This window comes from Trachypithecus francoisi, unplaced genomic scaffold, assembly GCF_009764315.1.
Source record: "Trachypithecus francoisi isolate TF-2019V2 unplaced genomic scaffold, Tfra_2.0 Lachesis_group16, whole genome shotgun sequence".
NCBI classification, from domain to species: Eukaryota; Metazoa; Chordata; class Mammalia; order Primates; family Cercopithecidae; genus Trachypithecus; species Trachypithecus francoisi.
In genome coordinates, this window is record NW_022681461.1 from 99,137,823 (window position 1) to 99,163,416 (window position 25,594).

Consider the following 25,594-nt stretch of genomic DNA (forward strand, 5'->3'; position numbering starts at 1 on the left):
CAGAATATCCTGAACCTGGGAGGTGAAGGTTGCTGTGAGATCACACCACTGCAACTCCAGCATGGGTGACAGAGTGAGGCTATCTCAAAAAAAAAAGCGTATTTCTTAGCCCAAATAAGATTCAATCAAAGATACTCAACAGACGCTGGCTGACGGAAAATTTGTATTTTAATTATTTTTATGTACAGAAAACTCAACAGTGTACATTTAACCCAGCTTAGTGGCAAGTTCTTTAGCCTTTGCCTTTTCGAGCTTGGCGATACGAGCCACGGACTTGGGACCCAGGACATTGCCGCCCCAGTGACGGCGGATCTGAAAAGACAGAAAGAGGCGGTCAGCTTGACTTGTTTTCTGATATTTTCAAGGTTATTAGTTGCGTTATTCTGTTGGACTGTTAGAAGCTGATCGTCAGAACTTCTCATAAGTTAAGCCAACCAGTTATTTGGTAAAATGATTTGTGTATGACAATATTTTGTGTAAAGCTCTTACCTCATCATATCTGTCGTTGTAATTGGTCCTGATAGCTTCCACCAGCTTAGCCAAAGCGCCTTTGTCTTCCCTAAAAGGCAGGAGGAAAAACAAAAGTGGGGCTTTTTTTCGCCTTAGTTTCACTTTTAGAATGCAGAAATACCTTCAGTTTTAGCTCAAAACAATTTTTTTTTTTTTTTGAGACGGAGTCTCGCTCTGTCGCCCAGGCTGGAGTGCAGTGGCCAGATCTCAGCTCACTGCAAGCTCTGCCTTTTGGGTTCACGCCATTCTCCTGCCTCAGCCTCCTGAGTAGCTGGGACTACAGGCGCCCGCCACCTCGCCCGGCTAGTTTTTTGTATTTTTTAGTAGAGACGGGGTTTCACCGGGTTAGCCAGGATGGTCTCGGCCTCCCAAAGTGCTAGGATTACAGGCTTGAGCCACCGTGCCCGGCCAGCTCAAGACAATCTTTTGCCTCAGATGCAATGTTGACCACACGGTTTATTCAGGTGAAGAAATTCTTAACCATCATTGGCAAAAGTTCAGATAAAGGTTTTTTTTTTTTTTTTGAGAGAGTCTCGCTCTGTCACCCGGGCTGGAGTGCAGTGGTTTAATCTCGGCTCACTGCAAGCTCTGCCTCCAGGGTTCATGCCATTCTCCTGCCTGCCTCAGCCTCCAAGTAGCTGGGACTACAGGTGCCTGCCACCACGCCTGGCTAATTTTTTTTTGTATTTTTTAGTAGAGACGGGGTTTCACCGTGTTAGCCAGGATGGTCTCGATCTCCTGACCTCGTGATCCACCCACCTCGGCCTCCCAAAGTGCTGGGACTACAGGCGTGAGCCACTGCATCCGGCAAATGTATTTCTTAAACTAAAAGATTGGCCTTTAAGGCAAAAGGAAACAACTGTGAGGCATGGATTAAACGAGCCGGGAGAGGTTTGGGGCTAGGCTGTGTACTTACGAGTTCACCTGTGTGAAGGCAACAGTGGTGCAGGTCTTCCTGTGGACTAGACGACCCAGTCTGGCCTTCCCCTTGATAATGCAGTAAGGGACCCCCATTTTACGACACAGGGCAGGCAAGAAAACAACCAGCTGGAAGAAAGCATTAGCTGAAGAATGTATTTTAACCAAAAGCAGTAAATTTCAGAGTTCGCTTGGTAGCAATTGCTCAGGGTTAAAAAGCTCATGGATTTGCACTTCAAGGTTGAATTCAGTGAGAGATTCACATCACTGCAAGAGCCACACATGTGCTGGATCTGTGTCAGTACCGTCCTCACCCACTTCAGTCCCACCACTGACTTGGCATTAGGCCTACTCTCTTCCTAATACTGACACAGAAGCCCTTGGGTTAGCAATCAACAGGCAAACGCACCTCGATGGGATCCACGTCGTGTGCAATCACCACCAGCTGAGCTTTCTTGTTCTCCACCAAGGTGGTGACGGTGTTAACTCCTAGAACACACAACCACTTCGTGAGCAACCGTAGGGCCCGCTCCCGTCACAAGCTGCTGGGCTCAGCTGTTGACTCAGTGTTAAAAAGCTCCGTTTTACTCTTCACAGTAATTTCAGGTGAAGAAATTCTACATCACTGCAACAGCCTGCCCCCAGTGTTCACCCTAAGGTGGGGCCTACTCACCTGCTCGAAGGACAGGTGGTCTCTTAGTGGGGACATCCCCTTTGCCAGCAGCTTTCTTCTCGGCCCGGGCTAACAGCCTCTGCTTCTTCTCTTGCTTTGTCTCTGGTCTGTACTTGTGGGCCAGCTTAAGCAGCTGAGTAGCTGGAAAAACACTCTTCAGTTTAGGCTTGCAGTCAAGGTTCTAATCCTTGTCACTTAATACAAATGCTAGACCACTGTCCTGCTATATGATGACTACAATGTAATGACAGATGCAGTTCAAGAAACCTAAGGCCATCCACCTTCATGTTCTGAAGTAAGGAATCCTTGCCTGAGAAACTCTTTCCACGCCACAGAACCTCACCTGTTTGGCGGTCCAGGGCCTGGGTGAACTGGTTAATAGCAGGAGGCACTTTCAGCCGCTTATAGAGGATGGCTCTCTGACGCTGCAACCTGATATAGCGAGGCCATTTCACAAAGCGGGTGAGGTCTCTTTTGGGCTGGATGTCCTGTCCTGAGAAGTAAAAGGTGACATCGAGTGAGGTTCAAATCCCACGTCAAGTTCACGTCTGGGGCCACCAAGAAGGGTGTCGGTGCATCAGCGATCTTGGTGGTTTAAAACGTCATCACCATCTTTCAGATAGCAAATATTCTTTTACATCATCTGCACACAAACACCTGAGAACACGACAGCACGATGCTTTCCCTCATCTAACAAGCCAAGGTGCTACCAAGTACAGCAGAATTGTTCTAGTGCCTCGCCGTGACAATGCTACTGTACTTGTTTCCGGATGGCTAAGCTGAATCCAAGGTCACTGCCCTATTGAGCTGAATGCTCACTCAGCAACTCTCAATGAAACCAAGGAGCATATATCATCATTGCCCCGTCTCTAAGGGACACGGGTTAAGGACTGCGACCACTTTACACCCACTAAAACCTACAAAATACGACACAACCCAATTACCATTTTCCCTTGGGAGAAACAAACCGTTTTCATTCTGCCGTTACTCACCAATGCCAAAATTCTTAGGTCTTTTCTCAAACAGGGGATTCACCACTTTCTTGGCCTCCTGCTTTTTCACGACAGCAGGGGCCGGAGCCACCTTCTTTCCCTTGGCCTTCTTTCCTTTCGGCTGGGCAAAGAGAAAACGTCAGTTAAACCGCTGCCTCCACTCGCTTCGTCCGGGGTAGGTCTCAGGCTGGCTCCTCCAAAACAAGGGGCGCCGACAACCCCCGCCTGAACTAGGCCAGCGAGCAGCGTTCTGCAGCCCCCCAGCACCACCCTTCGACAGGAGCGTCTCACATCAGCCGCACGAGCACGCAGCCCCAGGAACCCCGAGCGGTCGGAGCCCCGCTAAGCCCGAGGCCACACTCTCTTCGCGTCGCCAACCCAGGAGACGCCCCGAACTCATGACCCCTCCGGGTCGCGGCCTCGCAGGTTCTAGAAGCAACAGGGCGGGCTCAAAATTCGTCGCCCAGGAAGCCCGGGAGACGCTAAGGCTCCGGGCACCTCGGCCCTGTCCACTCCCAGCCGCGCATTGCGGCGCTCCAGGCCCTCCTCCCCCAGCCCAGCAACACCGAGATCAACGCATCCCGCTCGCGGCCGCCCGGGGCACTAGTCCATCTCAATGTCTCCGCGCCACACCGGGTAGGGCTCTCCTAGCGCCAGGCAGAGCAGGAGGCCCTCCGCGGCCGCGCCTGGAGGAGGATGGCAGCGGATACACTGGAGACCCGGCTACAGTGCCACAAAACTACCACTCACTCACCATCTTGGGCGGCGGGAGGAGAAAGAAAGAAAAGGGAATTGTGGGTAATATGTATGCAGCCTTGGAGATCGCGAGAGTTGATACCGGCACGGGATTTCAGATTTAAAGCAACAGCACTCCTATAAATGTAAAAATCAAGGCGGGGCCGAGAGGCTGCGGCGGCGGACTAGGTTTTCGGACTGCCGCGCGGCGGGGAAGAGAGACTGCGGCTGGCGGGCCCGGCCGGGGTAGAGACGGGGGAAAGTGCGGGTCCCAGAGGCACTTGTCCACCCCGCCCCAGGCCGACCCAGCGGACGCGGCGTCTGGTGCGCGGGCGCTGGGGTGGGTATGAGGGTGTGGTGGGGAGTGGGGATGGAGGTGGGGTGGGTGTGTGGGTGGGTGCGTAGGCGCAGAGGTCGGAGATCCACTTACCTACGTGTGACTTAATTCCCCCACCCCATCAAAAATGGGCACAAACAACGCGAGTGCTTCTAGGAGTGTGCTCGGCCGTGCGCCAGGCCGCGAACCTAGGGGGCCCCGGACCCTCCCTGAGCACCGCGCGCAGAGGCCCGGCCCGAAGGCCAGGCAGGTCCAGCGCCGAGGCTGTCCAGTGCGGCTTACGGCAGAGGCCGAGAGGCGCGCGGAGCTTGAGCCCCTTGTCCCAGTGGAGGAGCCATGAGGGATGTTAAGCGAGGGAGTGGAATGACCCCCCCGCTTTTTTTTGTGAGACGTAGTCTCCCCCTGTCGCCCAGGCTGGAGTGCAGTGGCGCGGTCTCGGCTCACTGCAACCTGTGCTTCCCGGGTTCAAGCGATTCTCCTGCCTCAGCCTCCGGAGTAGCTGGGACTACAGGCGCCCGCCACCACTCCCCGCTAATTTTTGGATTTTCAGTAGAGATGCGGTTTCACTATGTTGGTCAAGCTAGTCTCAAACTGCTGACCTCAGGTGATCCCCGCCTTGGCCTCCCGTGCTGGGATTACAGGCGTGAGCCACCGCGCCCGGCCGGAATGACCACTTTTTAGGACCTCTTCTCTGCCGCGCAGAGACTGGAGGGAGCGGGGCCCGCAGTGCAGGGATGAGGTCTGGAGCGGGGCAGCTGGAGTGGGAATGGAAGGAAAGCGTGGATGTAGGCGGTGCAGAAGGACTCCTCGGATGGGAGGGCGTGGTGAGGGTGGCGGCGGGCTAAGAAGTTATGCCAGGGGCTGGTGTTGAGCTTGCAGGCCTCTCTGGGACACTGTGGGCCTGGATATGAAGTCTGGACTGCAGCTCTGGACAGGGCTTGGAGGGCTGGCCAGGAGTTCCAGGATGAGCTTGCTCTGGCAAAGGCGAGGCCAGAGGAGAGTCCTGGAACCCCCTGCAGTGCCTGCTGATGGACTGAGTTCATCTGTGTTTCAGTGATTGACTTTATTTGGCAGAAAGGGAATCCCCAGAAATCTACATGTTCTGCTAAGGTTGGGGCATAGAGGGTGCCTGGGTTGACTCTGCCTGCACTCAGAGGTCTGTGCTGCGCTCTAAGGTCCCAGGTCTTCCCGCTGCGCTGCCTGAGGCTCAGCCATGGCCCAGCAGAGAGCCCTGCCCCAGAGCAAGGAGACGCTGCTGCAGTCCTACAACAAGCGGCTGAAGGATGACATTAAGTCCATCATGGACAACTTCACCGAGATCATCAAGACCGCCAAGGTGGGGGTGGGGGGGACCACCAAGGGGAGCAGGGTTTGGGAAGAGATGGAGACAGGAGTGGCCAGGGGCTGAGCAGTGTGAGTGAATAGTGTTCCAGGCAGGAAGCATCCAGTGCACAGGGAGCTGGTCAGTAGATACACCAAATAATGGCACGTCCTGGCAAAGCAGCGCAGGGGACTCTGGCTGGACCGCCGCAGCCCCATGTCCAGCCCTTACTAACAGTATGGGTTTGGGTGGAGATTTCACTTTTTAGTGCCTCAGTTTCTCCTGCATTGTGGGGTCCTTATGATTACCCCACAATGACCTTATGATGACTGGTGAGTTTACCTGTATAAAACAGTTACTTTGGGCACAAAGCCAGTGAGCAGGAGAAAAGCAGACTGAGGGGAGAAGTGGGGGGCCCTCCAGGCAGGTGGAGCAGTCAGCATTGGGGCCTGCAAGCCTGCTGACTGCTGCAGCTGCACTAGATTGGGCTGGATCCCTCCTGGCTGCTGCAGACCTGGCAGGCTCCATAAGCGATGATGATAAGTATGGACGCTAGCATGTACTAAGTGCTTGCCATGTGTCAAACCACGTTGTGAGGCTGTCTGTGCCTGTTCTGCTGAATCTTCATGAGGACTCTGTGAGGTGGGCACTGTTGTCCTCTTCATTTCAGGAGGAAACCCAGGCCCAGGAGACTTAGTGATTTGCCCAAGGTGACTCAGCTCATAACTGGCTGAGCCAGGATTTGAACCCACAAAGTCTGGGTCTTAACCACTGAGGGTACCTGACACCCACCCTGAGCTGAGCCCTTGCAAGACCTGCTGGGAAGCCCTCTCCAGGTTAGCTGAATGCACTGGCTGGGCTCCTGGCCCCTCTGTTCACCATCAGACTCCTTGACCACACCAGTCTGTCCCAGCCTCGCTTGGCCACCTATAAACCGGGGTGCCAGGCCAGGCTTCTGTGAAAATGTCATGGGCTAATGGTGGTCAAGTGCGTGACACAGCCTGGCACCTGGGAAGTGATCAGGAAATGGTCGCTGAAAAAGAAAAATACATCATCCCTTCACTCATCCAGCAGTTTACCAAATGCCAAGCAAGTGACAAGGGTTCCTACCAGACAGGGCTCCCACAGCCCAAAAAGACTGGTCCGAGATAAGCCCCCATCCCTGTATCTAGCACAGCAAGCAGCGTTGAGTTGCCTCCATTTGTTGCAAGGTGCCTGTTGTCTCCCATGGCCAGAACAACAGAGGGTGGAATTGAACCTTGCCAGAGGTCTGGCTGACAGGACTCAGGTCTGTAGACAGCACCACAGACAGGTTATGGATAGTGTGGGCATCTTGGGCAGATGACAGTTACCGTAAGCTGGGCTGGGCCGGGCCAGGGGTGCGGATGCCTTGACTGGTTTGATTCTAGGTTTTCTTGTTTGCCCCCAGATTGAGGACGAGACGCAGGTGTCACGGGCCACTCAGGGTGAACAGGACAATTACGAGATGCACGTGCGAGCCGCCAACATTGTGAGTGGCCAGGGTGGAGGGCACGGCCTGGGCTCCAGGAGCATCAGTCCCTGCTGGGGTTTCCTGGGTGGAGTGTAGGGGGTTCTGGGGCTGGTCTGCTCTTCTTCCCCTGAGAAGGAGCAGAAGGAGGCAAATGTAGAGATGCTTTGGTTTCACCACTCAGCAGCTTTAAAGAATGAGGTGGGGGCAAATCATTTCTCAGGAGACTGTCCTCACGTAGGGCACTTGGAGGAGGGCTGGGCAGAGAGCCGCCCATACCCATCCTGTAGCTGTGCAGTGGCCAGGAAGAGGGCAGCCCTTCCTGCTAACTCACGAGTTCCTAAGGTCAGTTGTGAGTGAAAAGACAAATAGCCGAATGGAACTGTAGGCGCCATTGGATTCCTTCGGATCACAGGAGAAACACAGCAAGGAGATACTCCCGCAGCTGCACGTCCAGGGCTCAAAATGCACGGCAAAAGGTCTCACAGGAGCTCTGCTCAGCTGGCAGCCATGTTACCCCTACCCCGGGGCAGGAGGCAAAATGGGATCATAGTTTTATCTGTGGGGTTTGAGTTTTTCATGAGCAGGATGTGCACCTGCATAATTGGACTGGAGGTCAGTCCTGCAGGAGTGGAAGCCAGAGGCTGAGGGAGGGGAGGGCCTGCCGTGCAGAACTGACATCCTAGTTTTCTCACTTAATTCTCACAAATGAACCTGTGGAGGTCAGGGGTAGAGTCTCACTTTGCATATGAGGAGCTGAGGCTCCCAGAGAGGCCATCCCTTGCCCCACATCAGCCACCTGCAGGCAGGGCCGCTGTTACCCCTCACCCTGTGCCCGCCCTGGTTCTGATGGCCACAGGTCCGAGCCGGCGAGTCCCTGATGAAGCTGGTGTCCGACCTCAAGCAGTTCCTGATCCTCAATGACTTCCCCTCAGTGAATGATGCCATCGACCAGCGCAATCAGCAGCTGCGTGCGCTGCAGGAGGAGTGCGACCGGAAGCTCATCACGCTGCGAGACGAGATCTCCATCGACCTCTATGAGCTGGAGGAGGAGTATTACTCGTCCAGGTATAAATAGCGCTGGACTCCCCATGCAGAGCGGGAGCCCGCCTACCTGGGCCTGGCCAGCAGGCAAGGCTGCCTTCTGCTTTTTCAAATTCTTGCTGGTCTTGGCAGTGGAGCCGTGCCTGGGTTTCAGAGCAGAGCTTCTGACCAGAGCATTTGATCGACAGACAATTCACAACCATCTGCCAGGGCCCTGGGCCTTTCCCACAGTGCAGTGTGATGAAAACCACAGGACTCAATGCCAGTCGCATAGGCCAGGTCTGGAGAAGGGAGGCGCCTGGCTGTATCCCCCGCAGGGCCTCTTCCGAGAGCCTTCCTCCTCAGGCAGTGCCTTCTGGGGCTGTGCTGCTCCTGTTAGCTGCTGAATCCATATGTAGAGATTTCAGCCAAGGCTGGGCCAGCCCCTCTTGGGCAGTCAGGTCCACACCTATGTCCAGGGCACCAGGGTTACAATTCCATGTGGATGTCACCAAACCCCAGTGTGGAGGCAGGGACAGTCATAGGAGTGTGGGGGGATGAAGCCCAGGCAGGGAATGAGGGAATGGCCTTGAAAGCCATTGGAGCTCCAGTTTCTGACCCACTCAGCCTCATCCACGGAGCTGGAGCCAATCTACATGCCAGGCCTCGTGCTGGGCCCCGGGGATGCAGAAGGGTCAAAACCCATTATCCTGACCCCCGTGGGGCCATGTAAGAAGCTGAAACCTTCGGCCGTTTGAGCTGGAGGGGGCTTGAGAAATCAGAGTCCACGTATCATTTACCTGGGGTAAACTTAGGCTGGAGACAGGGAGGTCCTCCACTCTGCCCCATTAGCTTAGAAAATCACGATTCAGTACAGCAGACGCAGTGTCTGTATCCATCTTGTGCCTTCTCCTGGACAAACCTTCCTGGTGGTGGATTTAAAATGCCCCTTTCTGCCCAGTGGCCATGCTGGGAGCCACAGATGTCCAGAGCCAGCATGACCTGGGACTTGGTTTCCCTGTCCTGGGCTCAGTGGCACTGCTCAGCTGCAGCAGTTCTAGAGTTTTCCAGGGCGTTCTGGGGAAATTTTGGTCCTCAGTACTCATTAACTCAGCAGATACGAGGCAGCATTTCCTCCACATTAGTGGCTGAGATGGGTCCTGGGGTGTTTCACACCCTTCTGGGCGTCTCCTTCCACAGCTGTTCGGTTTGTCTGTCTCTTTGAGGCAGCCACTCACTGAGGACCCCTGGACAGAGCAGCTGTGGGCCTGTAATTCAGCCTGCCTGCCTTGCCATGGGGCAGGGAGAGAGGGAACCTGCCCACGGCCCTGCAGCAAAGCAGGGGGCAAACCCAGGACATGTGTGCCAGGCTTCCCATGCCCTTCCCCAACAGTCCCTTGGCTTCACCCAGAGGGGCTTCCAGGCCAGCCTGTGTCTCCTCCACAGGCATGCTGTCCACACCAGCGCCCTGGGGGGGCCTCACATAGCTCCTGTGGCAGAAGCAGTTGCTCCCTCCTCTGTACATCTCCTTTAAGCGACAAGGGCTGGGCTGAGTTTCCTCTGTCCCTTCCTGTTGGTGCCCCAAAGGGCGCTCCGCTCCCCACCCCATCCCGCATGAGCTGTGCCTCCGTGCTCGCCTGCCCCCTCTCCGCTGTTCAGTTGCTCTTTCTGGCTCTGCCTATCCTCCGCTTTCCTCGGGATGCCACTCTGTGCCCAGGACGGTTCTGAGACTGAACACTGAGGGCAGGAGCAAGAGAGGAAGCCAGGGGCGAGGCAGGCCGCGGGAAAGCCAGGGCCCCTGCCTGCAGGTTAGCACGAGGCGAGCATGGACTGTCACAGCTGCGGGCATGGGAAGGGCTAACTGTGCTCTTCACCTGCATCCTGGCTGCCGCGAGGATTCCCTGCGTTAGAGGTGGGGGCGCCTGCTTGAGGCCACCTGGCTGATGTAGCACTACCAGGAAGTGCCAGGGCCTGTGTTCCCAGCTGTCGCCCCCTTCAGGCTAAGTTTCAGGCAGCGACCCACCCAGAAAGAAGACACAGTCTCTGCCCTCCAAGAGCTCTGTGCAGTGCAGTGACATTGGGGTTTCTGCAGTCAGGGAGAAGGGAGTGCTGCCAGCCTGACAGCTTCTTGCAAGAGGAGGGGGACCAGCACCAGCTGGGAAGCATAGGCTAGGACAGGCCCACGTGGAGGCTGCGCAGGAAGGGCTTGCTAAGGTCACACAGCTGTTGGTGGTTGGGCCAGGGCAGCTTCCTCCTTTAAGGATGCTAGGGGGGCTCTCAACGCTGGCCCCCTCTCTCTGCCAGGCCTGCCGTCTCAGGGGTCAGATGGAGCAGGAGTGGAGAAAGGGAAAGGCAGGTCTGGGGTGTGGTCATGTTTTCTTAACTCTGCTTCTGTCTTGCTCTCCCCTCCCTTGGCTTTCCTCTCTGCCTGCTCCTGTCTCTCCCTGGGGTTTCTGGTGGTGGAAAAGCTCAAGCCTTTGCGAAGCTAATGACCTGCCTCTGTGCGAAGCTTACGGGAGGCTGGACCTCGACACAGACTCTGCTGATGGCCTCTCGGCCCCTCTGCTGGCGTCCCCGGAGCCCAGTGCTGGCCCCCTACAGGTGGCAGCCCCTGCCCACTCTCATGCTGGTGGCCCTGGCCCCACTGAGCATGCCTGAGCCTCCGGGGCCACCCTTCATTCTCAGGAACAAAACCTGAGGCTGCCCTCTGGATGGGATGCCACCATAGCCTGGCTTCTCTCAGCCTAGGTTCCCATTTGGGGACTTCCTTGGGAAGCTTGTTAGCCCAGGGTGGGTCCAGCCAGGACAGTAGGGAAACAGCCATTTCCGAACAGCACATCATTCCCTGAGTCGTCATCTCTGTTTGCTGCCTTCCTGGCCGACCAGGTGAAAGAAGGTTTCCAAGCTAGGTCTGGCATGTTGGGGATCTCAGCAGTGGGGCAGGAGGGCACGTGATTTCCGGGGAGTTCTGACCTGAGCCTGTTGTGAGAGTTGAGAGAGGCTCTGAGCAGTGTTGGGCAGGCTGGGTTTCCCATTCCGAGGCCAGGGTTCCTGTGCAGAGCCCCACCCGCTGGTTTTTGCCCTGAGCCACATATGTCTGTGCCATGGGCTGAATGCCACGACAGGTGCGTGTGACAGCGGCTGCCCACACGTGGAAGCTAGGTGGGACTCATTCCTAATTCTGCCTTTGTAATGAGACTTGATTAAAATACCACCACGCTTTTGCGTTGCTCCTCTTTCTTCCTCATTCCTCATCAGTTCAGGACCACCCTTGGTCTCCCAGCAGCTATCCGAGCAGCAGCTCCTCAGCTCTGCCTGGACAGCCTGGCCTGAAGTCACCCTCTCCCCATGGGCACCTGGTAGGTCCCCAGTATTCAGTGAATGGACCTGCTGCCATCATTGCACATCCAGGCACCTGCGCCTCTGCTGGCATCTCATCACTGCCACCGGAGCCGGTGCTCCTAGTGCTGATATTTCAGAGAGGAGAGAATGTGGACTTAGAAGGGGTGAGGTGTACCCACAGCCACAGAGCTAGGAGGTGAAGTGGCAGAAATCAGAACTTGACCCTGATGGAAGTCTAGACCCAGTGTCTTTTGGTGCCAGGCTCACCTTAGAAATGTAGAAGTCACAGCACTGGGCAGGAAGTGTGAGGGGAGCACACCTGTCCCCTAACTCCCCCACGCCCAATTCCTCCACCACCACCCATGTGCTTCCTCTTCTCATGGGGAGGCCATCGTCTTCCCCGATCTGTGAATGAGGTGACAGCCCAGGATCCAGCCTTAGGGACAGGTAAGAACACAGCTGACCCGTCACCACGTGAACCAGAGAACCTCAGCCAAGCAGAAGGCACTAGACAGACAGGAGCCTGAGGCCTAGCCCTGACTCTGGGTCTGGCTTTTGGGGTGGTCTAGGGAAGTTGCTTCCCCTCTGAGGGATTATTTCCCCACTCATACGTGTGGTGATCTCCTGCACTGTTTTAGCTGTGGAAATGCCTCGTACTTAACCACTAAGGAAGAAAAATATTATAACCAGATGGAAGCATATATGAAGGGAAAGCCCGGAAGGAACTGGCCAGACTTTGTGGTGGGATCCCACTTGTCCTGCTCCTAAAAACCTGAGCAGTAAGACCTTCTGCCGTCAGTTTTGTTTTCTGCTTGACCAGGACCATCATTCACATCAAGTCGTTTCTCCTTAGAGCCAAGCCGCTCTGCTGACCCCGTTTCCTCTCCAGCTCCTGGCCCTTGGCAGCAGAGCTCCATGGGGAAGCAGCTGATACCCATTTGCGGTTCTCTCTTGGGCCTGCGTCAGACAGGTCTTGTCTCCATGACTCTAGCAAAACTATGCGTATTAAGGTCACCAGTGGCCTCCATGTTCCCAAGCCCTGGCCCATCCTCAGTCTATGTCACTCTTTTATCCCAAGCTTTTTATTTTGAGGGCAGTTGAGCTCATGGAAGTACTCGTCAGTTTGCCTCTCTGAGCACATTCTCCTTCTCCCATCACCACAACCAAAATGGATGATGATTCCATATCCTCTAGTATCTAGTCACATTCAGATTTCTTCAGTTGTTCCCCAAATATTAATGCCTTTTTTTTGTTTTTCCTATTCCAGAGGTCTTTTGTCTTTTTTTTTTTTTTTTTTTTTAACACCTATGATGCCATGAATTCATAGGGAAGAGGTTCCAGCAGCTCAGGCTCCTTCCCAGTGGTTCTCACAAAGGGCGCTTCTCTGGATGGAGCAGGCTGGCACTTCAGTTGAATCCGGGTACCTTTCTCTTTGGCTTCCTTCTTTTTCTGATCATTTTCCTTCACGTGTTTCAGGAAGCCATCTCGGCTCTTAGAGTCCTTCATGTGCTCATTACACATATTAATTCTCTTGGCAAGAATCTTGCCCTTAACTTGTCTGTTTACAACAATGCCAGCAGCATGCTGGGGAGCATTGTAGACTCTTTCAGTTGAGCCATGGTAACACTCGTGGGCCATTCCGTTTTGAACAGTCCCCATTCCCTTAATGTCTACAATATCACCCTTCTTATCGATTCACATATACGTGGCCAAAGGAACAACTGCATGTTTTCTAAAAGGCTTAGAGAACATGGATCAGGTACCTCTCCTCTTTCCCTTTGTGTTCGTCATTTTGGCCAGTTACTGGAAGATGGTGGTTCCAGCTGAAAGGCTTTTATGCCTGTTTTTATTGTGTGTTGCACTTGGTTGTTATTTTGGAGTCTTAAAATGTAAAACAGGACCAGGTCAGGCGTGGTGGCTCCTGCCTGTAATCCCAAAACTTTGGGAAGCCAAAGTGGGTGGATCACTTAAGGTCAGGAGTTTTGAGACCCATCTGGGCAACATGCCAAAACCCCTCTCTACTAAAAAAAATATATAGAAATTAGCTGGGCGCCGTGGCTCACGCCTGTAATCCCAGCACTTTGGGAGGTCGGGGCGGGCAGATCACCTGAGGTCGGGATTTCGAGACCAGCCTGACCAACATGGAGAAACCCCGTCTCTACTAAAAATACAAAAAATTAGCCGGCCGTCATGGCGCATGCCTGTAATCTCAGCTACTCGGGAGGCAGAGGCAGGAGAATCGCTTGAACCCAGGAGGTAGAGGTTGCAGTGAGCCGAGATCAGGCCACTGCACTCCAGCCTGGGCAACAAGAGCAAAACTACCTCAAAAAAAAAAAAAAAAGAAAGAAAAAGAAATTAGCCAGGCATGGTGGCACGTGCTTGTAGTCCCAGCTACTTAGGAGACTGAGGCAGGAGAATCACTTTAACCCAGGAGGTGGAGATTGCAGTGAGCCAAGATCATACCATTGCACTCCAGCCTGGGAGAAAGAGTGAGACTCCCTGTTTCAAAAAAATAAAACAGGACCAGAGTGGTGGTGAGATGAGAGTGAGTCCAGTCGGATTCTGGAGGTGCTCTGAAGGCACAGTTGACAGGATTTGCTGAAGCATTGGATGTGGGGAATAAGAAAGGAGTCAGTGGTTTCAAGGTCTGGTCCAAGCACCTGGAAGGATGGAGCCGCCTTAACTGAAAAAAGGGTTGGCAGTTAGAGGAAGAGGTGGGGCTTGGGGGGTCAGATGCCCATTCTGAACTCAGTAGGTGATGGTGTTAAGATACCCAGCAGTTCAGGGGAGTCATCAGCAGCGTCACTTTCATCCTCCATGCAACATCACCTCTAGCCTGGTCTGAATGGCAGTGGGATGTCAGAACTAATTAACCTTAGTATCATTGTAGTTGGCATTTAACCCCCATGCTGCTAAATTTGACTGCCTTTTTTAAAAATGAAAAAAGTATATGTTTCTTGAGACAGCCTGGCACTCCAGGCTAGAATGCAGTGGTGTGATCTTGGCTCACTGCAACCTCTGCCTCTTGGGTTCAAGTGATCCTCTCTTCTCAGTTTCCTGAGTAGTTGGGACTACAGGGGCTGGCCACCATGCTCGGCTAATTTAATTTTCTGTGTGTGTGGAGACAGGGTTTCACTATGTTGCCCAGGCTGGTTTCCAACTCTAGGACTCAAGTGATCCTCCCGCCTTGGCCTCCCAAAGTGCTGGGATTACAGGCGTGAGCCGCTGTGCCCGGCCAAAAAAATTTTTTTTAATCACCTCATGGCAGAAGTTAGGGGAAGAAAGTTTAGTTCTGTTTCAAATACAACAGTTCTCACTGTTTCTAATATATATACATTAGCAGCCACCTTTTCAAATTGTAATTTAAGACTCTAAGTTCTCCCTTCTCGACCAACAGGGTGGCCCTGGAAGGGGCTCTGGGTCCTTAAGGAGCCTGTAATTTTCCAGTGCAGGAACTGGGGTGTGGTGGTCTCAAGCCTCAGACCATGACCTCTCCTTTCTCCTGCCCCTAGTGAGTTATTATAAAGGCCACATCTTGTGTTAAAAATCGTAGTGTGGGCCAGGCACAGTGGCTCATGCCTGCAATCCCAGCACTATGGGAGGCGGAGGTGGGTGAATCACCTGAGGTCAGGAGTTCGAGACCAGCCTGGCCAACATGGTGAAACCCTGTCTCTACTAAAAATACAAAAATTAGGCCGGGTGCGGTGGCTCACGTCTGTAATCCCAGCACTCTGGGACGCCGAGGCGGGCGGATCACGAGGTCAGGAGATCGAGACCATCCTAACATGGTGAAACCCCGTGTCTACTAAAAATTACAAAAAATTAGCCGGGCGTGGTGGTGGGCGCCTGTAGTCCCAGCTACTCGGGAGGCTGAGGAGAATGGCATGAACCAGGAAGGCACAGCTTGCAGTGAGCCAAGATCGCGCCACTGCACTCCAGCCTGGGCGCCAGAGCGAGACTCCATCTAAAAAAAAAAAAAAAAAAAAAAAAAGCTAGGCGTGGTGGTACACGCCCCTAATCCCAGCTACTCGGGAGGCTGAGGCCAGAGAATTGCTTGAACCCGGGAGGCGGAGGTTGCAGTGAGCCTAGATCTCGTCACTTCACTCCAGCCGGGGCGATAGAGCGAGACTCCTTTACCGGGGCGGAAGGAAGATCGTAGTGTGTAAGTCTATTTTTCAGAGCAAAAGTCACTGCGCAGGGGCTCTTCCTTGACTACCCTGGCTCCCTCCCGCCCAACACTTCTCCCTTTTCCCCCTGGGGCTTTCTTTGGCGCTGCCCTCAGCTGACAGTCACACGCTTGCCAGGTTTATCAGTCACCTCTACGGCAGACACTCGCCAAGAACACATCTGTGTGTGTGACACACTGCTTGTGTCCCCTAGGACTGAACCTAGGGCCTGCCACGTGCCAGGCGCTCAGTCTGCGTCCGCCTGAGACCGGAAGCCCCCCACTCCAAAGGGCTGAATGAATGTCCTGCTGGCCATTCACTCATTTCGTCCCTACTCATGAGCGCCTGCTGTGTCGGGTGCCGGGGTGAGGGGTGAGCGCAGGAACACGTGCGGGACGTGTGATGGAGGTGATGGAGGCGATGGAGGCGCTGAGGCCCGGCCTCGGGGTCCCCTGCTGCACCGACTCCGGGCGGAGATTGGCTGCCCTCGGCCCACAATGCTGTGCGCCCCGCCCCGCGCGCCGCTTCCGGCGAAGTCAGGTCTGACTAATCGAGCGCGCGGGCTGGCGGCTCGGCGCTCGTCTGGCGGCGCCTGCCCTTGTGGTGGTTTCCGGCGGACGTGGTGAGAGTCGCACGCGCAGCGGGGAAGGTGTGAGTTGTGAACGGCCCGGGTCTCCGCCATGGCCTCTCTGCTCGCCAAGGACGCCTATCTGCAGAGCCTGGCCAAGAAGATCTGCTCCCATTCGGGCCCGGAGCAGCAGGCGCCGACGCGGGGTAACGCACATGGCCGGGCTGGGACTGAGGGGCCTGCGAAACGGGGACGCGGCCGGAGCCGGTGTAGACGAGTCTGTAAAGTACTAGAAAAAAAATCCAAGTGACTTGTGAAATTACCGCCGTTTCCCTTGCTTTTTTTTTTTTTTTTTTTGAGACGGAGTCTCGCCCTGTCGCCCAGGCTGGAGTGCAGTGGCCGGATGTCAGCTCACTGCAAGCTCCGCCTCCCGGGTTCAAGAGATTCTCCTGTCTCAGCCTCCAGAGTAGCTGGGATTACAGGCGCGCGTCACCACGCCCAGCTAATTTTTGTATTTTTAGTAGAGAGAGGGTTTAGTAGAGACAGGAGTAACGGTCAGTCCGTGGTCAAAGACCCTTTCAGACCGTTCACTACGGACATGGTGCGGTGTGGGGAAGAGGAGGATGGCAGAGGGCTCCTGCGCTTAGGGTTCTCATGGCCTGGTGACCTGGCTGCACAAGGGAAGTAGATAATTGGGCGGGGAAGCCGACAGCGGGGACTTGTCAGTGCTGTCTGGGCCCAGGAGGAGAGGAGAGCAGCAGGGTCTCTAGACCCACCAGAGGTTAAACGGGGTTTCCTTTTTATTCAAGGACGGTATATTGGTGATAGCAAATCCAAAATCTTGTGAGTGTTCTCATTACTCAGTATGTCTTCCGTCTGTCTTTCTCATCCTTTTTCAAGTTTTTTTTTCATTTATTAAAACGATTCAGCTCCTACTTTACATACTGATTTCTCCCATTTAAAAAGTAAACATTGTCGGGGCATGGGGCCTCATGCCTGTAATCCCAGAACTTTGGGAGGCCAAGGCAGGCGGATCACAAGGTCAGGAGATCGAGACCATCCTGGCCAACATGGTGAAACCCCGTCTCTACTAAAAATGCAAAAATTAGCCGGGCACAGTGCTGGGCGCCTGTAATCCCGGCTACTCGGGAGGCTGAGGCAAGAGAATTGCTTGAACCCGGGAGGTGGAGTTTGCAGTGAGGAGAGATCGTGCCATTGCACTCCAGCCTGGGCAACAGAGCGAGACTCTGTCTCAAAAAAAAAAAGTAAACATTACCCCCAGCAGCTAAAATGAAAGCCTTTGTCATTGTGTTTGATGGCAACGTGGTAGCTTATTGTGAAGCAGGGTCAGAAATTATTAGTAGAGGTGGATATTCAGGTTTTTGTAATTTTTCACTCAAATAATATGATGAACGTCCTTGAAGCCTGGTCTTTGTGCATGATGGATTCTCACAAGCAGAACTACTTGGTCAAGGTTGTGGTTCGGAGCTCTAGGATCAGTGTGTCTCTGGCTCCCAATCCTGATCCTCTTTCTGCATCCTCCTAGGATCAAAGCCTTGGTGAGCCTTTCCTGCCTATTGAATGGGCCATGAGATTGGGATGGCAACTTATTTTTTTGAGATGGAATCTTCTTCTGTTGCCCAGGCTGGAGTGCAGTGGAGTGATCTCAGTTCACTGCAACCTCTGCATCCCAGATTCAAACTATTCTCCTGCCTCAGCCTCCCGAGAGGCTGAGATTACAAGCGCCTGCCACTACGCCTGGCTAGTTTTTTGTATTTTTAGTAGAGATGGGGTTTCACCATGTTAGCCAGGCTCCTCTCGAACTCCTGACCTTGTGATTCGCCTGCCTCGGCCTCCCAAAGTGCTGGGATTACAGGCGTGAGCCACCGCGCCCGGCTGGGACAGCAACTCTTTCTTATTTTGCATTTCAGCTGGCAAAAATCGAGGCTCAGAAGCTGCAGGGCCCCCAAAAAAGAAAAGGAAGAAAACACAAAAGAAATTCCGGGAGCGGGAAGAGAAGGCTGCTGAGCACAAGGCCAAGTCCTTGGGAGAGAAGTCTCTAGCAGCCTCTGGGGCCAGGAGGCCTGAGGCAACCAAAGAGGAAGCAGCTTGGGCTTCCAGTTCAGCAGGGAACCCTGCAGGTGAGAGGCATCAGGACATGTTGGTTCTGTGCAGGGCAGGGCTGGGGCTGGGCTTGGGCTTGGTCCCCTCTGCTGTTAAAAAAAAAAAAAGCATTGTTAGGCACACAGGGATAGCACAAGACTTCCCCAGGAACAAAGATCCCAGGAGCGCTAGGGTGGATGGGACCGAAGGAACTGTATGGCGTTCCAGGCCACATGGCTAGCAGGATGTGAGGGGGCAAGCCCATGTCTCTCTGAGGACCTGGAGCAGCTTGACTTGAGCTTCACTGTCCTCAGGTCTCTGCAGGGGCGTCGTGAGAGCCAGCTTGTTCTGGGGCGCAGGCTACAGAATGTGGAGGAGGTGGTTTGGCTTGCACCATAGGAAGTGTTTTCTCATACCACAGTGACCTACCTTGCAAGGCACTCAGTTACCTGTCGTGGAGGATGTTGTAGGAACCAGTCTAGGTTGAAGTGGTGGAGTAGAATTTACTGAAATTGCCCTGCAGATCCATGAGTGGCCACAGTGGGACAGGGATTTGTGGCCCTAGGGAGGGAGGGAGGGGGAGAGGGAGAGAGCGCCCCCTGCAGTCCTGTCTCCTTCCCTGCAGATGGCCTGGCCACTGAGCCTGAGTCTGTCTTTGCCCTGGATGTTCTGCGACAGCGACTGCATGAGAAGATCCAGGAGGCCCGGGGCCAGGTAGGCAGGCAGGTTTGCTGGAGTGCTGTCACTGCTCTGCCTGTGTTCTCCCTGGGGTCGGCTCTCAGCAAGGGGCCGTAACCCCTGTTCTCCCCTCTGCAGTGAGTCTGCCAGGGCCCCAGCAGCTGTGCCCTGGGAGAGCAGTTATTTTCTTGGAGAACCTCAGTCACCAAAGTTATCGGCCTCTTTCCTTCTGGGAAGCTGCCTTTGCTGAACTGACACTGGGATAGTCACCTCCTGTGTCAGTTTCTCCGAATGTCGTGATAGTCCTGCGAGTTGAGCAGGGACCTGAGCTGAGTGGCTAGGCACAAGAATCGCCAGTGCAGCTCTTTGTGCTGAATAGTGCTGTCTCCTCTGTGTTGGCCCCTACCCACCCTTTCCCTGGGGCCCTTCCTTAAGGCCTCATGCTGTGTGGGGGACAGTCCCCAGCTACTCTCCTCCGCCATCCCAAGGTACAGTGTATGGTTCCTAAGGGGCGATCAAGGCTCCGGGCCCTTGTTCCTGAAGCACAGGCCTCGTTTGGGCTGGTGTAGGACTCTTGTTGGCCTGGGGATGGGAAAGGCCACTGGGGAGAGCTTAGTTTGTGTACCTCGTAAACAGAATAGGCAGCGGTCAGGACAGGTGTTCAGACCCCAACTCCAAGTTCTAGGCAGTGGTGTTGACCCTCCTCATCTATGAAGCAATGTATGACATGTGGAACCATGTTTGTAACGTATCCTGGCATGGGGTAAGCGCCTGGGAATTGGAAGCCGTGATTCATATTTGGGGGTCCCTTCTCCCTTTTGGGGTCATTTGCATTTTTGAGGAACATCCTCTGTTGTGGAACATTGAACTCCGTGGGCCCCTTGTTCTGCGTGAGGATTTCCTCACCTGCCTTCCAGCCCTGATTCTTCTCAACCGTGGGCCAGGCTGGGGGACGCTGGGGTCGAGAGAACTTGAATGAGTGGGCGCCTCTCCCCCAGGGCAGTGCCAAGGAGCTGTCCCCTGCCGCCCTGGAGAAAAAGCGGAGAAGAAAGCAGGAACGGGACCGGAAGAAGAGGAAGCGAAAGGAGCTGCGGGCGAAAGAGAAGGCCAGGAAGGCTGAGGAGGCCACGGAGGCCCAGGAGGCGGTGGAGCCAACGCCAGAGGGGGCCTGCAGGGAGCCGCGCGAGCCACCGGGGCTGATCTTCAATAAGGTGAGTGGGAGCTGGGTCCTCGGGCGGGCTGGGTCGGCTTCAGGCCTCAGCATTGCCCCTTGTTAGCTTCATGACCTCCCTCCGGACCCCATCGCGTCTGTAAGGTGGTGACAGGGACAGCGCAGGTCCCTTAGGGTGCCGGCCAAGACGGGCCTAGTGTGGGGCTGGCGTGAGCTCATGTCATACCTTCTTCCCAGGTGGAGGTGAGCGAAGACGAGCCGGCCAGCAAGGCTCAGCGCAGAAAGGAGAAGAGGCAGAGGGTGAAGGGGAACCTCACGCCGCTGACCGGGAGGAACTACCGGCAGCTGCTGGAGCGCCTGCAGGCACGGCAGAGCCGACTGGACGAGCTGCGCGACCAGGATGAGGGGAAGGCGCAAGAGCTGGAGACCAAGATGAAGTGGACCAACCTCCTGTACAAGGCGGAGGGCGTGAAGATCCGCGATGACGAACGCCTGCTGCAGGAGGCCCTGAAGCGGAAGGAGAAGCGCAGGGCGCAGCGGCAGCGCGGGTGGGAGAAGCGCACGGCCGGCGTGGTGGAGAAGATGCAGCAGCGCCAGGACCGGCGTCGGCAGAACCTGCGCAGGAAGAAGGCGGCCCGCGCCGAGCGCCGCCTGCTCAGGGCCCGCAAGAAGGGCCGCATCCTGCCGCAGGACCTGGAGCGCGCAGGCCTGGTCTGAGCCTTTCCCACCTGGGGCTGCCGTCTCTGTCCTGGGAGGCTCCAGGGGACCCTCTGAGTCCTTGGTGCTGGCTCTGTCCCAGGATCTCCACAGACCGCGGCGTCTGCGTGTGAGGGGGACACTGTCGTGCTCTGCTGAGTTGTGAGGGCTCAGATCACGTGTGTGAAAGAGAATGTTTCTGCGTCATCCATGAAAACAGGGTCTGGGGCCTTCAGACCCAGGGAAAGGGCGAGCCACACTGGGGCCCAGCCTTCTTTCCTGGGCCCGAAAGCTTCCCCGAGGTTTGCAGGGTCAGGGAGGAGGAACGGTGGGGGTGGGCAGTCACTGCCCCTTCCCCCCTGCCTGTGTTCTCAGGGGCCACAGGACAGAAGAGGGTGGCCTCTGCTGCCGAGCCACGTTAGTCCGCAGCTGACTGGAACAGAGGACAGCCCTGAGGTGTGGCGTGTGGGCACCTGGCACTCGGGAGTGGTGGGAGCACGTCCAGGCGTGGTGCGTCCTGGGGCAGAATGCCACGTCTCCTCCCCCTTCTCTTGGCTTCTGCCTGTTGGGGTCTGATTCCTTTCTGTTCCTCAGTGCCTCTGGGCGGCATTTCACCTCCGAATTCAGAGGGAGGGAGGGAGCAGTACCTTCCCAGAGTCCAGGCGTGTGAGTTGGGTCAAGTGCATTGGCCCAAGGGAAAGACAGGGTAAAAGCTGGAGAGAGTGAAGTGAATGGAAGATACAAAATGTAATGGAAGAATTAAATCCAAAGCTCCAGGCAATCAAAATGAATGCAGGTTGAATAAACTCAGGTGAATTTTAGTGGCACGTGGATGATAACGCTGTAAGTAAAATTCTTTTGATGAAACTCTCCAGTTAACTAGACGAAGATTGTAACCTAAAGGGAGCTGGTGTGACTTTTAATAGTGTCTACTGATGAAAAAGCCCTGTGAAAGATCAGATGTGAGATGGGTATAAGCTTGAGCCTAGGAGACAGACACAACAGTATCTGGAAAGAATACATAGTCCTTCCAAGCATATATGGAACATGGATGGGAATTGACCACCTACTTTGTCTAGAAAAGAAGTCGTAAGATATTTCAAGGAATCAGTGTCGTTACCTGACCATATCCCAATGTCGTTAAAAAAATTTTGAGCTAATTCTTTTTTTTTTTAGACGGAGTCTCTGTCGCCCAGGCTGGAGTGCAGTGGCACGATCTCGGCTCACTGCAACCTCCGTCTACCAGGTTCAAGCGTTTCTCCTGCCTCAGCTTCCCGATTAGCTAGGACTACAGGCGCCCGCCACCACTCCCTGCTAATTTTTTGTATTTTTAATAGAGACAGGGTTTCACCGTGCTGGCCAGGATGGTCTCGATCTCCTGACCTCAGGTGATCCACCCGCCTCGGCCTCCCAAAGTGCTGGGATTACAGGCGTGAGCCACTGCCTCCAGCGTAAACTAATTCTTAAAATTTCATATTTGGAACTTCTAAAACATAGTTACAAGTTACCTGAGTTAATTCCTAATGGATGTTAGAAATATTTGGGACTAAAAGATAATGAAAATGCTGTGTATTGAAGTTTGTGGAGCAGGGCCTGGCACGGAAGCTCATGCCGTTAATCCCAGCACTTCGGGAGGCGGAGGCGGAGGCGGGTGGATCACTTTAGGTCAGGAGTTCGAGACCAGCCTGACCAACATGATAAAACCCCATCTCTACTAAAAATACAAAAATTAACGGGCATGGTGGGACATGCCTGTAGTCCTAGCTGCTTGTTAGGCTGAGGCAGGAGAATCGCTTCAACCCGGGAGGTGGAGGCTGCAGTGAGCCAAGATCGAGCCACTGCACGTCAGCCTGGGTGACAGAGCGAGACTGTCTCAGAAAAAATTTGTGGAATAGGATTAAAGCAGCATAAAAAACATTTCATGGCCCCTAAATGTATGTGCATCTACAGATAGATAAATAGTGTCATTCATACACGTATATGCTGTATGTCTGTGTTTTTAAGGGCCAAAGATAAGCATGCAGCTTAAGTTGGAACAACTCAAAGTAAATGGAAGAAAGGTCTCCAAAACTGACCAATGGAAAGCCTGAGTTGTAATCACTGATGAAATGGAATCAGTAGTTAAGAATGTTCCCCCAGACAGTTACAGAGAAGTTCCATGAAATAGAGAACAGGTAATTCCAGACTTAGACAAATTCTAACAGAGAATCAAATGAGAGAACACTTCATGAATTTAACTTTGTTACCAAAACTAAACAAGAAAACTAGGTAAGAGGAAGGGAAGTTGCCAAATACCAATGTCAAAATTTTAATAATAAACCAAGTTTAACAAAGTGCCACGCTGGATTTAACTCAGAATTGCAAAGCGGTTTCAACGCCAGCGAATCGCGAGTGATTCACATCAACAGATTAAAGGAGCAAAACCCACGTGACCATCGCAATGATTGCAGAGTAGGCACCCGGTAAATGACCCAACTGCCATTTATAACAAGAGGTCTTGGCAAACTAAGAGTTCAGGGGATTTCCTTACTCTGACAAGGGGATTTGGAGCCAGGCATGGGACTCATGTTGAAACCACATTCTGGGTCAGGCAAATGTAGATGTATGCGAGGGAAAGACGTCCCCGTGGGTTCCCGACAGGTGAGGTCATCTTCATAGTGAACTAAGGGGCCTGTGAGGGTCTGGAAAAGGCCACTACCATCACCTGGCCATGGAGACCAAAGGGGCAAGGGGGTCTCGTCCTGAGCGGAGACAGGACAGCTGGATGGGTCAGTGAGGGCTGCAGATGGAGGGAGCTGAGAGTACAGCAATGTTTTACTGCCACTGGATGTCTGTGCAAGGCACCTATGCCAGCCAGGGAGGTTGAGAGCGAGGTTCGGTGGGGACTGGCATACTGAGTGGATGCAGTCATTTGGCAACGCATGTCATGCATGGCGTGGGCCATCGCCGTGCTGGATGAAAGACCCAGCCCTAGCTCTCAAGGAACTCACAGTCTCATTGATAGTGGTCCTGCAAAGTGAGCAGGGGAAGGATGAGGGTGTAGGGCCCTGAGGTCACATGGAAAGTTGTGAACGTTGCCGGTACCAAAATGGAGTCACTAATGTCAAACTCTAAAACAGTCGGAGGTGATGAAGCAGCCCTCATGCACACATTCCTGTAATAGGACTGACCACAAGACATTTCTACAAACAGATCAATAACAGGACTCACTGCAAGACCATCCTCAACCATTGCGGTATTCCAGATAAGCTGCTATTCCCAAATCCATTTATTTTAGAGAGTCTATCTCTGGATGTCTTCATTGGTTGACAGTGTCATGTAGGATTCAGTACAATGAACAAAGATTGGGGAAAGGCAGCCCCCAGGCAGAAGACCAGAGGCAAAGGGGACAGGCAGGCATTTGTAAGGTCTAAAAAGTTGAGTCTGCTTTCGTGATACCTGATGAAGTTTCATATGTTGTGCTTTCATTCAGTTCAAAATACCTGCTAATTTCCCCTAGATGTATTCTTTGACTTACGAGTTATTTAGAGGTGTGTTATTTAGTTTCCAAATATTGAGGAATTTGCCAGAGATCTTTCTGTTAGTGATTTCTAGTTGAATTTCCCTGTGGTCAGAGAACATACTTTGTATAACTTGAGTTCTTGGCTGGGGCATGGTGGCTGACACATGTAAATCCCGATACTAGGAGGCTGAGGGAGAAGGATCACTTGAGCCTGGAAGATTGAGACCAGCCTGGGCAATGTAGTGAGACCCTGTCTCTACAAAAAATTTAAAAAATTACCCTGGGGTGGTTGCCCACGCCTATGCCTATAGTCCCAGCTACTCAGAAAGCTGAGGTGGAAGGATCACTTGAGCCCAGGAGGTTGAAGATGCAGTGAGCCATGTTCCTGCCACTGCAGTCCAGCCTGGGCAACAGAATGAGACCCTGTATCAAAAAAACAAAACAAAAACCACTTGAATCCTTTCGAAGTTAACAGGGTTTGTTTCATAACCCAGACTGTGGTCTCTCTTGGTAAATGTGTGTGTGCTTGAGAAGAGTGTTTTCTGCTCTTGTTGAGTCAAGTGTTTTAATGTCAGGTCCAGTGGAGTTCAAGTTCTATATCCTTGCCAATTTTCTTTCTTTCTTTCTTTTTCCATTTTGGGACAGAGTTTTGCTCTTGTTGTCCAGGCTGGAGTGCAATGGCGCAATCTTGGCTCACTGCAACCTCCGTCTCCCAGGTTCAAGCCATTCTCCTGTCTCAGCCTCCTGAGTAGCTGAGATGACAGGCCTGCGCCACCACGCCCGACTAATTTTGTATTTTTAGTAGAGACGGGGTTTCTCCATGTTGGTCAGGCTGGTCTCGAACTCCCGAACTCAGGTGATCTGCTCGCCTCAGCCTCCCAAAGTGCTGTGATTACAGGCGTGAGCCACTGTGCCTGGTGCCAGTTTTCTGCCTACTCATTCTGTCAGTTATTGTACTTCATCAGAAATTAAAAATTAGGAACACAAAAAGATGAAAAGGCTCACAATGGGAGATGATATTTGCAAAACATACAGTATAATAAAGGACTTATGGCCGGGCACGGTGGCTCACACCTGTAATCCCAGCACTTTGGGAGGCCGAGACAGGTGGATCATGAGGTCAGGAGTTCAAGACCAGCCTGGCCAACATGGTGAAACCCCATCTCTACTAAAAATATAAAAATTAGCCAGGCGTGCTGGCACGCCTGTAATCCCATCTACTTGGGAGGCTGAGACAGGAGAACCATTTGGAGATTAAATGATTGTTTTCATGGGAAAACAGGAGGTTGCAGTGAGAAATGGAGGTTGCAGTGAGCCGAGCTGTCGCCACTGCACTCCAGCCTGGATGACAGAGCAAGACTCCATCTCAA

The 25,594-nt window shown here is 53.6% G+C and overlaps 3 protein-coding genes and 4 non-coding genes across 10 annotated transcripts; 2 read left to right on the forward strand and 5 right to left on the reverse strand.

Moving 5' to 3' along the window:
* Positions 1–150: 150 nt before the first annotated feature.
* Positions 151–3,943, reverse strand: RPL7A (ribosomal protein L7a). Of its 2 annotated transcripts, none has more exons than XM_033238688.1 (8): positions 3,848–3,943; positions 3,094–3,214; positions 2,445–2,594; positions 2,102–2,242; positions 1,838–1,917; positions 1,435–1,557; positions 490–559; positions 151–312 (listed from the first exon to the last, which is right to left on the reverse strand). In XM_033238688.1, exons 1-7 carry the CDS (start codon positions 3,848–3,850, stop codon positions 536–538), a joined length of 642 nt encoding a protein of 213 aa, XP_033094579.1. In that variant the 5' UTR covers positions 3,851–3,943; the 3' UTR covers positions 151–312; positions 490–535. The 2 variants fall into 2 exon arrangements, with proteins under 2 accessions (XP_033094579.1, XP_033094578.1); XM_033238687.1 differs by having other exon boundaries at positions 1,427–1,557.
* LOC117099487 lies at positions 936–1,003 on the reverse strand. Its single transcript, XR_004443823.1, has one exon. It is a non-coding gene; the product is annotated as a small nucleolar RNA SNORD36 (small nucleolar RNA).
* LOC117099485 lies at positions 1,629–1,701 on the reverse strand. Its single transcript, XR_004443821.1, has one exon. It is a non-coding gene; the product is annotated as a small nucleolar RNA SNORD36 (small nucleolar RNA).
* On the reverse strand, positions 1,986–2,059 carry LOC117099486. The gene has a single exon (XR_004443822.1). It is a non-coding gene; the product is annotated as a small nucleolar RNA SNORD36 (small nucleolar RNA).
* On the reverse strand, positions 2,675–2,749 carry LOC117099492. The gene has a single exon (XR_004443829.1). It is a non-coding gene; the product is annotated as a small nucleolar RNA SNORD24 (small nucleolar RNA).
* Positions 3,944–4,018: 75 nt separating the features above from the next.
* MED22 (mediator complex subunit 22) lies at positions 4,019–11,224 on the forward strand. Of its 2 annotated transcripts, none has more exons than XM_033238692.1 (5): positions 4,019–4,152; positions 5,341–5,501; positions 6,916–6,996; positions 7,835–8,043; positions 10,467–11,224. In XM_033238692.1, the coding sequence occupies exons 2-5, from the start codon at positions 5,379–5,381 to the stop codon at positions 10,654–10,656; spliced, it is 603 nt and encodes a 200-aa protein (XP_033094583.1). In that variant the 5' UTR covers positions 4,019–4,152; positions 5,341–5,378; the 3' UTR covers positions 10,657–11,224. The 2 variants fall into 2 exon arrangements, with proteins under 2 accessions (XP_033094583.1, XP_033094582.1); XM_033238691.1 differs by having other exon boundaries at positions 4,032–4,168.
* A 4,703-nt stretch (positions 11,225–15,927) lies between these two features.
* On the forward strand, positions 15,928–21,594 carry SURF6 (surfeit 6). Of its 2 annotated transcripts, XM_033238693.1 has the most exons (5): positions 15,928–16,280; positions 18,006–18,215; positions 18,803–18,891; positions 19,854–20,066; positions 20,264–21,594. In XM_033238693.1, exons 1-5 carry the CDS (start codon positions 16,187–16,189, stop codon positions 20,741–20,743), a joined length of 1,086 nt encoding a protein of 361 aa, XP_033094584.1. In that variant the 5' UTR covers positions 15,928–16,186; the 3' UTR covers positions 20,744–21,594. The 2 variants fall into 2 exon arrangements, with proteins under 2 accessions (XP_033094584.1, XP_033094585.1); XM_033238694.1 differs by lacking the exon at positions 20,264–21,594 and having other exon boundaries at positions 18,803–18,895; positions 19,859–20,055.
* The last annotated feature ends 4,000 nt before the right edge of the window (positions 21,595–25,594 follow it).